This window comes from Ornithorhynchus anatinus, chromosome X1 (assembly GCF_004115215.2).
Source record: "Ornithorhynchus anatinus isolate Pmale09 chromosome X1, mOrnAna1.pri.v4, whole genome shotgun sequence".
NCBI lineage: Eukaryota > Metazoa > Chordata > Mammalia > Monotremata > Ornithorhynchidae > Ornithorhynchus > Ornithorhynchus anatinus.
Window position 1 is genome coordinate 7,934,398 of NC_041749.1, and position 14,033 is coordinate 7,948,430.

Sequence of the window (14,033 nt, forward strand, 5' to 3'; positions counted from 1 at the left end):
TTTTTTCCTGATTTTACTGGGTCAAGTGCTGCTCCAAATTAATTAAAAGACTATATAATTAATCACAGTAAATGAACAGAAATGAATAGAAAATGGTCTCTTTTTCATATTCCGTTCTACAGTTCTTCTTTTTGTATTGAATTAGGTGGAAACAGCGACTGATTCTGATACTGAAAGCAGAGGCCTACGGGAATACCATTCAGTTGGTGTGCAAGTGGAAGATGAAAAACGGTAACACAAGTGAAAAAAATATATACATCCAACATTCCAGAAGGAAAGGCTGTTTAACACTCTGAACACAAGTCTGGGGATCACTTTGTCCATCAATATTTAATACCGTATGGGAAAATAGGGCCAAACAGTTATACTCTCCAATGTATATATTTTAAATGAAATAACATTTGTACTTGACCTGAGGTTTTTTTTTATTTTCCTTTTATAGTCAAGAGGATCATTTGTTACCCGTCTGAAATGCACATTGCAGAGTTGTAGGTGTAACTACTCTGAAGTTAACTAGTCTGAATATCGAATAAATAGTGCCACAGAGCAAGGATCACAGGGAAACAAATAAGAGTAGTGGGAGTTTCCTAACCTCGGTGAAATCCAAGCAGTAGCTCACAAAGGCAAAATTAGTAATATGAATACCCTGCTCAATTCATCTTCCCCACTTCTTAGTAACTTCTGCCATTGCGGGATGACACCATGACATACACATTAGGTTCTCTGTGAGACTGAATCAAGTGCAGTAGTAAGTGTTACTGGAAGAATATAAGATCGTCTTCTTGTGAGACGGGAGTACTAACCAGCTCGATTTTAATACGGCACGGGAAATGGAAATTAAATCGGAAAAAGGGTCGACCGATTGTTAGTGAGGATACAATAGACCGAACGTGAGCGATCGTATTTCCGAAGATGGGACATCATGGAACGTAACCAGACGCAGGCTCCAGTAGGTAGCCTTACTGATCAATATTCAAGCATAGCTGTTTTATTGAAACGCCCGGGTTCCGCACCTGGAAAATCTGGCCCTCTGTCCCTGCAAGTGGCTAATTGTGCATCCATTAGCTACTTCCCTCTGGCACAGGAAATAAATAGCAAATTGGTCCCACAAGTAAGCAGCTGCACCCATCGCTATTAACCATCTGTGGATTCAATTTGTCTGAGCCCAGTCTCCGGGAAACACATACATAAACACACACAAGTACCAATTACCCCTCTACCTTTATGGAGGGGCACATTTTCAACTGAAAAGAATTAGATTTTTTCTTTTTTTTTACCCCAGAAAACAACTTCCATATAAAATCAGGCTCATGTCAAGTAGGTGTTAATAGTCCGTGATAAAAGGCGTAAATCAGGTAGTGCTAGGAGGGGTGCTTTGGGAGTGAAACAGGGGAAACCCCAGGATTGGGAATGGGTAATATCCTGATTTTTGATTGGAAACACAATTTCTAAGATTTCTTTAGACCTTTTCTTTTCAAAACAGAATGTTTGAGATGTTTCCATTTGAAATGGGGACTAGAAAGGAAGTCTTTTGAAATGAAATGATAGCTCAATTTTTCTTCTGACGGTGATTTGAATTATTTCTAGTATTTTCTTTTCTTTAATCAATAGCAATACTCCATTCTTGTTTCTCGAGGTCTTCCGCCCTCAACTTCATTATATCAAGTGTTCTGTGAGATGGGTCTAGATTATACGCTTGTCAGGAATGAAACAGCAACCTTTTTTAGTTGGGTAACATTAAGTGAATGGAAAAAAAGATGCATTTCACCTCTAGATTGTTAAATATTTGGACTTGTTACCTAACTGTTGAGGGAGCCACATACATTTCTGAAGCTACCAATGAAAGCATAATAATAATACTGATGTTTGGTCCAAATAGCTGCCCATTTCTGTCTCCTTTGCCCAGGCATGGACGATTTAAGCGTTCCAATAGTGTGACTGCAGCCGTTCAGGCTGATCTGGAACTGGAAGGTTTTCCGGGACACATAACGATGGAAGACAAAGGTCTTCAGTTCGGTTCATCATTCCAGCGCCATTCGGAACCCAGCACGCCCACCCAGTATGGGGCAGTGAGAACTGTACGGACACAGGGACTTTTCAGTTACAGAGAAGATTATCGGGCCCCGGTGGACACGTCCAATCTCCCCCCGCCTGATCCTTGGTTGGAGCCAGCCATCGAGACAGTGGAAACCGGAAGGATGTCTCCATGTCGACGCGATGGGACCTGGTTTATGAAATTGCTGCACACGGAGACAAAGAGGATGGAGGGATGGTGTAAAGAGATGGAAAGAGAAGCAGAAGAAAATGATCTCTCTGAAGAAAGTAAGACTACACTGACCATGGCACGGGAGGGATGTGGTGGGAGAGTAAAATGTCCCTGAAAAGAAAGAACAACAAAAAAAACATGATTCCTATAGAGGTTGCTTGCAAAAATACAAAGTTGGTTCAATTGAATTCAAGGCAATAGATTTTTTTTTGTAGATCCTTTGGTCACAGGTTGTCAGTAGATAAGGAAACCAGAAAAATAATGGAGGCATTTGATGCCCATCATGGGGTGTCCCTGGTTTATTGCTCTCCCTCCCCCCAAAAATCAAAAGCTAAAAATTAATTGAAAGTCCTCATGCCACTAGTGTGGTTTGTTTTTGTTTCTTTGATTCCTCCAAAAAATCGATTTGACCTTGTGTATTCAGAGATCAGCATTTTGGCTTCTTATCAAGATTGTTTGGCCTGATTTTTATGCTAAAATGTTTTCTCTAGGAATGAGGTAAAATTTCCACATCCATTCTTTTGAGTTCTAATGAAAAAATTTTTGAGGCATTTGGGATGCTCTCTCTAATCTGTAACATAGAGACCCTATACAAACTGCTTTCTGAGGTGTGAAATCTAAATACTCATAGATTTCTTCATTATTTGAAGTTCAAATTAGCTAAAGCATTACTTTGGAATGTCATTTTTTTTTTTTGGTTTTTAGAGGTTATGCCAGTATGCCTCTTCAAGAAAATGGCTTAATTTTTATAGATTTGTTTTTGGACCCATACTCCATCAATCAGTGGTGTCGTGGAGAATTTATCATGTGCAGAGCACTTTATTAAGCACTTTCAGAAGTACACTATAATGGAGTTGTTAGACATGATCCCTGCCCACAAGGAAGTTACGGTCTACAGGGGGAGACAGGCATTAAAATTAATTAGAGATAGGGGAAATAGTAGAGTATAACAGTATGTAACATTAATGTCATAAGGTTAGGGTGAGTTTTAAAGTGTTTAGGGGATATAGAGCTAAGAGATTAGGTGATATAGAGGCGATGTTGTTCAGTGGAAATGAGAGAAACCATTTTTCTCTAAGTACAGTATTGTATTTGTTAGTTGGATTTGACAACTGTTGGGTCTAAAAACAATCTGTTGTAATTCAGAATTATTCAAACAATGTCATATTACAGTCCCTAATAGCACTTTCTGTTTATAATTAGTATTACCATTTATTCAGCACTTTGGAAGCTTTCAGAATGTCCCAAATCACATAGTTTACAAATGGAAGGATCAGTACCATCCCATTAAACCAGAAAATAATCCACTGTAACTTTTATGACACCATTTTTTCTGACAGAAGAAAAAGCAAGGTTCAACTTAAACGCCGTACACTGTCATGAAATTAGAATGAGAGTCTAGGGCCCAGAATTAGAATGCCCCGAGGTACATTCTTTTGACCTCTGAGACATTGAGTGGAACAGTACACCCAGTTTTCTTATAATGTAGGGGGTGCATTTTTGCAGAACATCACATTAAGGAAGATTTGCATCCAACTGCTCACTGTGACTGATACCGGCATGTGTGAGTACAACTGTTCTTCTGACACTGTGTCACGTTGTATCCAGACAAGTGCAGGCTATTTCCTGAGTCTGCAGCTGGATTCTAGTTCAAATGTGTGTTACAGCAGAACTGAATGTAGTGTTCTAAATCACTACATTGGGTTGAATATATAAAATTCTACAGATAACTGGTTTAAACCTTGCCCGTAACTCATATACACCTTTTCTTTCTTGTTCCCGTGGTGTAGAATTGGATAGCATCAGTAAAATTTGGGGGGAAGATTAAGGCTGACCTTGGGATAAGAAAGTAGCCACCCAAGAGATGAAGAAGGCAGGAAAGAGTGATCTGGGTTAGCACTTCACAAAGTCAGAACGATAACTAGAATAGTTCCATTTGGTACAGTGCCCACACTGAGTTCCTTGTGTGTCTCTATTCAAAAAGAATTAAAACAAGTTGCATAAAACCAACATTGATGGCATTAGAAACTCAAGCTGTGTCTCAGTTTTTCTTTCCCTTGGCCATTTTCCCATCTAATTCCCTTATTCCTCCTTGATTCATCCTGAGTGGTTTCAGAGTAGGAGAAATGGACCCTCACAAATGCTGGCAAGTGTGAGCCAACATTTCATGATGGGCAGGAAATGTTTCTGCTAATTCTGTTATATTGTACTCTCCCAAGCAGTTAGTACAGTGCTCTGCATATAGTAAATCACTCAATAAATACCACTGACTGGTTGAGTACCATTCATTCCCTTCTGCATTGCCCTGATTTGCTCCCTTTATTCACCCCTCCCTCAGCCCCAAAGCACTTACATACATATCTGTCATTTATTTATTGATATTAATGTCGGTCTTCCCCCTCATACTGTGAGCTTGTTGTCAGTAGGGAATTTGTCTACCAACACTCTTATATCTCACTCTCCCAAGCACTCTGTACACAGTAAGCCCTCCATAAATATGATTGATTGATTAACTTTCTGGTAACTGAATGACTGAATCCATCATCGGTATTTACTGAGCACTTAGTGTTTTCAGAGCCCGTAGTAAACACTTGAGAACATATAATGCCATGGAGTTGTTGGGCGTGATCCTTGTCCATAAGGAGTTTTTAGTCTAATGACACCGGTTGTTGGGTGCTAAACTTTCTGGTGTTAGAAGTACAGCCCAGGGCAAAAAGGGCATTTCAAGGCACTAGGCTGGAGGAGGAAGTGAATGAGGGAGCATAAAAGAATATAAAAAGCAGAACAGCTGGCTTTGTTAAGGGTTCACTCTAAACCAGTCTTTCCCAGACCAAGATTGGTGGTCAAGGAGGGAATTATTTGAGCAAGTAATATTCTCTCCTGAACAGATTTACTTTTGCATTGCTTCTTGGCGTGACACCACAGTAATATGGAATGTCTTTATTACTCAAAATGGAAGGGCTAAAAAGAAATTATCTACAGGGCGATTCCACTTTTGCATTAGCGTGTATGGGGCAGAATAGCTCCGAGACCTAAGAGAGCCCAGAAAGCTGTTTGATTGCTTTATTGATTTTCTTTTCCTGGGGTTTCTCTCCTGTAATGTAATTTTACCTTCTTCACTCCTTCAGTTTAGGAGAAAAGGATAAACAAACAAACTGCCCAGAAATCATTCATTGCCCCAGAAGTCATTTGTTCTCACTTTACATTCTCCTCTTTCTCTTGATCATCAAATGCCATTTATCTTTCTGAGTTGGTAATAGATACTGCACTGGCAATTTAGGAAATGCCAGTGCCATGGTAGGATTCGAACTGGCTTCCATTGATGGTGTTCACAAGCATTTCAGGCCATGCCTGAGAAAGACAAAAAGGTAACATACATATTTTTGGGCATTACATTTATGCTTATTTTAGTTGAGTTGATCTGAATTAATGAGTTTGACCATTGTTCAGATTTATTACCAAGCCTTTTTTAATTTTTCAAAGTATCTGTAAAGATTTCACGATTCATTCATCACTTATTTCTCATAAAAATTCCACTATAATAATAATAATAATAACGTTGATGATGGTATTTGTTAAGCACTTACTTTGTACCAAGAATAGTTCTAAGCCCCGGGGTAGATACAAGGTAATCAGACTGTCCCACATGGGACTCACAGTCTTTATCTCCATTTTATAGATGAGGCAACTGAGGCACAGAGAAGTGAAGTGACTTGCCCAAGATCACACAGCTGACAAGTGGCGGAGTCAGGATTAGAACCCATGACCTCTGACTCCCAAGCCCGGGCTCTTTCCACTAGGCCGCGCTATGCAAGGGTCATCGCCACTGGGAAGCACTGATACATAAAATAATTTGACCAAGGGTCCACAGAAAATTAAGCCTAGAACAGAGGTTTATATGGCATGGTGTATTTTTCCTTGCAGTTGTTCCCGTGAAGAGCCATCTTTGTGTTACCAGAGAAGTGACAGAGTTAAGAATATCAGAATATAAGCGGTGTAATCTTGGTCAGAATAATGGTGTCTCCAGTCCAGTATTCTGTCTCTAACATTGGCACTTAGAAGTCACTTGGAGAAAGCGGGCAGCGACGATAGAGGCAGTTTTGCCTAATGGCTAGAGCCCGGGCCTGGAAGTCAGAAGGGCCTGAGTTCTAATTCCGACTCTGCCACTTCTTTGCTGTTTGACCTTGGACAGGTCACTTAACTTCCCTGCGCCTCAATTACCTCACCTATACAATGGGGATTAAGAACCGTGAGCCCCATGTGGAATGTAGACTGTGTCAAACCTGATTAACTCGTATCTACCCCAGTGCTTAGTACAGTGCCGGGAACATAGCAAGCACTTACCAAATACCGGTTAAATTAAAATGATGACTCTCCAAATTGATGTCCAGCCTCTGGGTTAGGGATATTGTTTCTAACACTCCCGATATTTCCCAATATTTTTATTTTCTTAGAATTAAACAGATCTTTTGTTGAGTAAAGTATGAATCTAAAAGGCTATGGCTACACAACCAGGCAAAGCAGAGGTTTAGGATCGTGGAAATCGAACTAACTATATAGCTTTGTTTTCAGTAATCATTTTTTTGTCAGCTAACTTCAATTAGATCCATTTTGACTTTTATGTTTTATGTAAAAGGCAAAGCAGAAATTAATTCCTACTGTAAGTTTCAGAAATATCAATCAATGACAGTTATTGACTGCTTTCTGTGTGCAGAACACTATACGTAATATATACACTTCACTGGTAGCAATGGGAAGATCCAATATTGTATTATTTTGATAGCATGGCCTAATGGTTAGAGCATAGGATTGGAAGTCAGGAGACTTTTTTTTTTAATAATATTTATTGAGCTCTTATGTGCACAGAGGACTGTACTAAGCACTTGGGAGAGTACCATATAACAAGAATCAGACACGTACCCTTACCCTTACCACAGTGAGCTTAGATTCTACAGGGAGAGACAGAAATTAATACAAATAAATTCCCTGGGTTCTGATCCCAGGTCTACCAGTTGTCCACTGTGTGACCTTAATCAAGTCACTTAACTTCTCTGTGCCTCAGTTTCCTCAGTTGTAGAATGAGGATTGAATTCCTATAATACCTTCCCGTTAGGTTGGGAGTTCCATGGGGTACAGAAACTGTGCCTAATTTCATTATCCTGAATCTACCCCAATGCTTCAGACAGTGCTTGGCCTAAAGTGCTTAGTAAATATTATCAATATTACTATTAATAATAATTTCTAGATTTGGAAAAAATGTTAAAACACTAAATTTCATTTCATAAGAACTAAACTAGCTCACCCATTCAGGTTGCAATAAGCACTAAGAAAGAAAACTTAGAAAAATATGATCAGTAGGGAGTGATGCACTGTAAGATGGTCAAAGTAAAAGCGAAGAAGGAACATGAGGGAAATGGGATATTTTTCTTGGAGGAGGAAATTCTTAGGAGAAGCAGCAGGGACGAGAGAAAAGGTCACGGGCATGGTTGTCAGAAGAACTGGGTTCTAACGGTGCTTCTTTGGCTTCTCTACTGAAGTCACTAAACTTCTCTGTGCCTCAGTTGCCTCATCTGTAAAATGGGGATTAAGACTGTAAGCCCCATGTTGGACAGGGACTTTGTCCAATCTGGTTATCTTGTATCCAATGCTTATGACACCAGCACATTATAGGCACTTAACAAATACCACTAAAAAAAAAGTCATTAAAAGGGTTCTAGGTGATTGTTTATTCATATATACCCAAATGAATGTTTATTATAAGCTTGCTGTGGGCCGGGAAAATGTCTGTTATTTTGTTATAGTGTACTCTCCCAAGCACTTTGAATAGTGTTGTGGACACAGTGAGCACTCAATAAATACAATTGACTGAACAACTGATTAACTAGGAGAATTCTCTAACTAGTTCCTCTGATTTAAAAGCTTTAAGCAATAGGAAAAGTCACTTTTTTCTCTTTGTTCCCACTATTTTTATTTGACCTGGGAATTACAAAATTTAATTTCTGTACAAATAACTTAGCTCCACAAATACTATATTATAATATTAATGATTAATAACATTAATTATCAGTAATAATTATGGTAATTGTTAAATGTTCATTCATTTAATCGTATTTATTGAGCACTTACTATGTGCAGAGCACTGTACTAAGCGCTTGGAAAGTACTTTTTTGGTAACAGATAGAGATAAGCCCTATCCAACCATGGGCTCACAGTCTAGAATGGGGGAGACAGACAACAAAACAAAACAAGTAGACAGGCATCAATAGCATCAATATAAATAAATAAAATTCTAGATATGTAGACATCATTAATAAAATAAATAGATAATAAAAATGTACATATATACACAAGTGCTGTGGGGTGGGGAGGAGGTAGAGCAGAGGGAGGGAGTCGAGGTGATGGGGAGGGGAGGAGGAGCAGAGGGAAAGGGGGGCTCGGTCGGGAAGGCCTCCTGGAGGAGGTGAGCTTTCAGTAGGGCTTTGAAGGGAGGGAGGAGTGCTATGTGCTAAGCACTATACTCAACACTGGAGTTGATAAAATATAAGAAGATCAGACACAACAATTCCAGTAGGAGGGAGAACAGGTATTTAGTCCCCATTTTACAGATGAGGAAACTAAGGCACAGAAAAGTTAAGTACCCTGTCCAGATCACACAGCCAGCAAGTGGCAGAGCCAGGATTAGAATCCAGGTCCCCATATCTCCCAGGTCCTTGTTCTGGCCACTACACCACCATGCTGCTTCTCCTAAGAATTTCCTCCTCCAAGGAAAATTCACCCATTTAATTGCCCATCTTCCTAGTCAGGTCATCCCATCAACCACCCAAAGTACTTTGGCATCATATGTATATTCGTTTATTTATATCTGCATTTATTACTTCATCATCTGTTTACAGTAATGTCATTTGCATCGTGTCCTAGCCTCGTGTACATTTGCACTTTATTCCTCCACTCCTCTGCCGCCCACCTCCTCACCGTCCCTCGGTCTCGCCCATCTCGCCGTCGACCCCCGGGCCACGTCCTCCCGCGGTCCCGGAACGCCCTCCCTCCTCACCTCCGCCAAACTGATTCTCTTCCCCTCTTCAAAACCCTACTTAAAACTCACCTCCTCCAAGAGGCCTTCCCAGACTGAGCTCCTCTTCTCCCTCTACTCCCTCTACCGCCCCCCCTTCACCTCTCCGCAGCTTAACCCTCTTTTCCCCCCATTTCCCTCCGCTCCTCCCCCTCTCCCTTCCCATCCCCTCGGCACTGTACTCGTCCGCTCGACTGTATATATTTTCATCACCCTATTTATTTTGTTAATGAAATGTACATCGCCTCGATTCTATTTGGTTGCCATTGTTTTTACGAGATGTTCTTCCCCTCGACTCTATTTATCGCCATCGTTCTCGTCCGTCCGTCTCCCCCGATCAGACCGTAAGCCCGTCAATCGGCAGGGACCGTCTCTATCTGTTGCCGACTTGTTCATTCCAAGCGCTTAGTCCAGTGCTCTGCACATAGTAAGCGCTCAATAAATACTATTGAATGAATGAATGAATACCTGCCGTGCTCCCCCATTAGATTGTAAGATCTTTTACATCTACTTTATTTCCCTGGTGCCTAGTACAGTGCTTTGCACACATAAGATACTCAAAAATAAATCGTGATGATGATGATAATAATTATGGTATTGGTTAAGTGCTTACCATGTGCCAGGCCCTTAACTAAGCCCTGGGGTGGATATGAACAAATGGGGTTGGAAGCATTCCCCATCCAACGTGGGACTCGCAGTCTCAATCCCCATTTTACAGGTGAGGTAATAATAATAATAATAATTTTTTGGTATTTGTTAAGCGCTTACTATGTGCCGAGCACTGTTCTAAGCGCTGGGGTAGACATAGGGGAATCAGGTTGTCCCACGTGGGGCTCACAGTCTTCATCCCCATTTTACAGATGAGGGAACTGAGGCACAGAGAAGTTAAGTGACTTGCCCACAGTCACACAGCCGACAAGTGGCAGAGCTGGGATTCGAATTCATGAGCCCTGACTCCAAAGCCCGTGCTCTTTCCACTGAGCCACGCTGCTTCCATGGTAACTGAGGCACAGAGTAGTGAATCGATTTGCCCAAGGCCACACGGCGCACAAGTGGCCAGGATTAAAACCCATGACCTCCTGATTCCCAGACCCGTGCTCTATCCACTGCGCCATGCTGCTTCTCTGATGATGATGATGATTATGCTTTCGTATTTTAATTAATGCGTGTATGGGTAACTGAATTGAAAATGAAGGTTGTAAGTAGTGTGTCAGTAAGACTCTGTAATCTTTTCCGGGAAAAATGCAAAATATTAGTAGTCATAGTTTCAGTAGTGCCCACTGAGGCAGTGTATTATGCTCAGAGCTTTGGGAAATACAGGACACGGGCAGGGAACGTGTTCGCCAATTCTCTTATATTGTACTCTCCCAAGCACTTAGTACAGTTGCTCTTGCACATACTAAAATCTCAGTAAATACTACTGATTCAGAAAAAACAATACAATCCTTGCCCACAGCCAGCTCAACACTTTGAGGGAGACAGTCACAAAAACATTTACAACTAATCAAAATAAATAATGGAAGGGATCGTGTAATATGCATACTTAGGCGGGACGATGGGTGTAAATAGAATATGTAAGTGCTAAATATTGCTGGCCTCTCAGGGTGGCACCTGGAGATTTTCCAGTTCTGTACCAGTCTCGGCTATGGGAGGGAGAGTCAAGCAGAGGCCCGTCCATTTCATTTCTAGTTTGGGCATTGGCTAGTGAGTGGAAGGCAATCTGCTACAAGTCGAAACTCACCTGTACTGGGCAAGAGCGGCACGGGATAGAGTCGAGGCAGAGACTCGTTTACTGCGCGGAAGGAAGCAACGGTAAACCACTTCTGGATTTTTACCAAGAAAACTCTCTGGATCCACTACCAGAATGATTGCTGATGGAGGTGGGGCGTTCTGAGAGAGATGTGTCCGTGGTGTCGCAATGGATCGGACACGACTCCACAGCGTAATAAGACAACAACAACAGCAAATATTGACTTTTGGGATTGTACAATTCAGACCATAGGGAATCAAGTGGGAAAGGATTGGTAGGAAAGGTGGGATTTAGGGAGTATTGCAACTGTGGTCTGATGGATCGGGAGAGGGAAGGAAGAGGGAATCCTGAATTGGACAACAACACGAACAAGAACATGCAGTCAGAAGAGGCGAGAGAGAAATAGTTAACGTGGGTGGAACAAAGGGAGCAAGTTGGGGAATGCTGGGTGAAGGCAGAAATATAGATTCACTCTTTCATTCATTCAGTCATATTTACTGAACACTTACTGTGTGCAAAACACTGTATCAAGAGCCAGGAAGAGTACACTGTAACAAGAAACAGACACATTCCCTGCCCACAATGAACTCACAGTCTAGAGGGGAAGCTTTACTGTTAGGGAGAGTTGGTAGAGAGCTTTGCATCCAAGGCTGGGAAGAGTTTTTGCTGATCTCTTTCTTTTCCCATTAACCGGATGGAAAGCAACCACTGCATAATAAATATGTCAGCTGGCTTCATAAATTTTAATTTGACACGGATATATAAAAATGTCAGTTATAAGGCAGTCAGCCGAAAACGATGTCATATGTCCTCAAAAAATGTATACTTAAGAAAGCACCGAAGCAATTGCAGAGGCTGTGATAATACGTAAAGTGTCCTAGATCTTGTAAAACGTTTCCTATTTCCACAAATTCAAAAATCCGTAGATTAGTTAATGGCCCCGCCGATAACCGAGTGTGAAAACGGATGCTTCGTATGGCCACTTTCTAAAAGAACAATCAATTTAGAAACATCAATCACGTCCTCTTAGCTTTATTCCCATCCATACCCTTCTGAACAAATCTCCAGTACACTAAATTAATATTGAAATATTGCCTGTCTATTCATACTGCGTTAAAGATTATAAATTGAAGTAATTTATAATAGTGCTTAGTTAAAATACACTGGGGTAGAATGTGAACAATAGAGGTTCTGATTCATTCAAATTTCCCAACTCGTACTGACTTGCAATGTGACTTAAGGAAGCATTTTTTTAAAAAAGGAAAATATGGGATCATTTTATAAATAATTCCTCTCTAAAACCGTTGCTAGATTATAAAGGAGCAATTATAAAGATTATCAATTCATCCATCTAATACTAAAAATTCAGCCCTCTTGGAGAAAGATCTAAGGGCGAGGTATTCTTAGCATTAAGTACTATACCTTAAAAGTGAAAAGGCACAGTTCAGTGACTCACTGTTTTTTACCAGGCACTTTCTATGTTCCAAGGACTGTATTAAGCACGCGGGAAACTGCAATCCAGTAGAAATGGTAGACACAATCTCATTCACAGTCACAATCTAGAGAAGCAGCATGGCCTAATGGCAAAAGCCCGGGCTTGAGAGTCAGAGCACGTGAGTTCTAATCTTAACTCCGCCACTTGTCTGCTGCGTGACCTTGGGCAAGTCACTTAACTTCTCTGTGCTTCAGTAACCTCATCTGGAAAATGGGGATTAAGATATTCGAGCCCCACTTGGGACAAACTGATTAGAGAAGCAGCGTGGCTCAGTGGACAGAGCCCGGGCTTGGGAGTCAGAGGTCATGGGTTTGAATCCCGGCGCTGCCGCTTCTCAGCTGTGTGACTGTGAGCAAGTCACTTTACTTCTCTGTGCCTCAGTGACCTCATCTGTAAAATGGGGATTAACTGTGAGCCTCACATGGAACATTCTGATGACCCTGTATCTCCCCTAGCGCTTAAAACAGTGCTCTGCATATAGTAAGCACTTAACAAATACCAACATTGTTATTATTACCTTTTTTCTACCCCAGTGCTTAGAACAGTGTTCGGCATATAGTAAGTGCTTAACAAATACCATCACTGTTATTAGTATTTAATTTTTCAGGCCAGCAATTGATTTGACATTTAATTAATATTTTGTTAGGAGAATGTGTTTTTTATGGAAATCACAGTTCACCCTTCCTAAATCTAATCAGAGACACTAAAAGGCTCACATTTGGAGGTTTTCATTTTGGGAGGAAGGGACATGGGAGTAATTCTAGACCTTGCTCTTTTTCTTATCTTTTCCCAGAATTCCAGATGATGAAAGGGGATGGCTGGGAAGGCCCAGGGCAAGAATCCTTATTGAAGGAAATAAACATTTTGATGGGGAAAATCTCTTGGTTTAAGCTATCCCTAGGGAAATATTGTTTTTTGTCTTTTTGTACTTTTGTTTTCTTCCATGTGCAAGTATGGCCCCACCCAGAGGAAAAAGGGATATTATGAGAAGCAGCATGGCTTAATGGAAAGAGCACGGGTTTGGGAGTCAGAGGATCTGGGTTCCAATCCCACCTCTGCCACTTGTCTGCTGTATGACCTTAGACAAGCCACTTAACTTCTCTGTGCCTCAGTTCCCTCATCTGTAAAAGGGGGATTAAGACTCTGAGCCCCCTGTGGGACAACTTGATAAGCTTGTATCTACCCCAGTGTTTAAAACAGTGCTTGACACATAGTAAATGCTTAACAAATACCATCATTATCATTATTATTATTATTATCGAACTTGGAAGGTCCCTGAGGAGAGTGAGAAATGGGAAAAGTGAACCTTCTCAGCTCATTGTGTTCAGAGAAGGTTTCTCCCAACCCTGTTGTATTCCAACCAGTGCTTTAGTTTCCCAAGTGCTTAGTACAGTGCTCTGTACTCAATAAGAGCTCTCTAAATGCCACTGATTGATTGGGTGAGATTCTGAAC

At 41.0% G+C, this 14,033-nt stretch overlaps 1 protein-coding gene across 1 annotated transcript in view; it reads left to right on the top strand.

The window, feature by feature from the left end:
- The window catches only part of DLGAP2 (DLG associated protein 2), a 756,498-nt gene that overhangs the window by 726,520 nt on the left and 15,945 nt on the right, over positions 1-14,033 (top strand). Inside the window, exons 11-12 of the mRNA XM_029051803.1 lie at positions 146-231; positions 1,907-2,322. Coding sequence (XP_028907636.1) covers positions 146-231; positions 1,907-2,322 — 502 coding nt within the window. The remainder of the gene's footprint in view (positions 1-145; positions 232-1,906; positions 2,323-14,033) is intronic.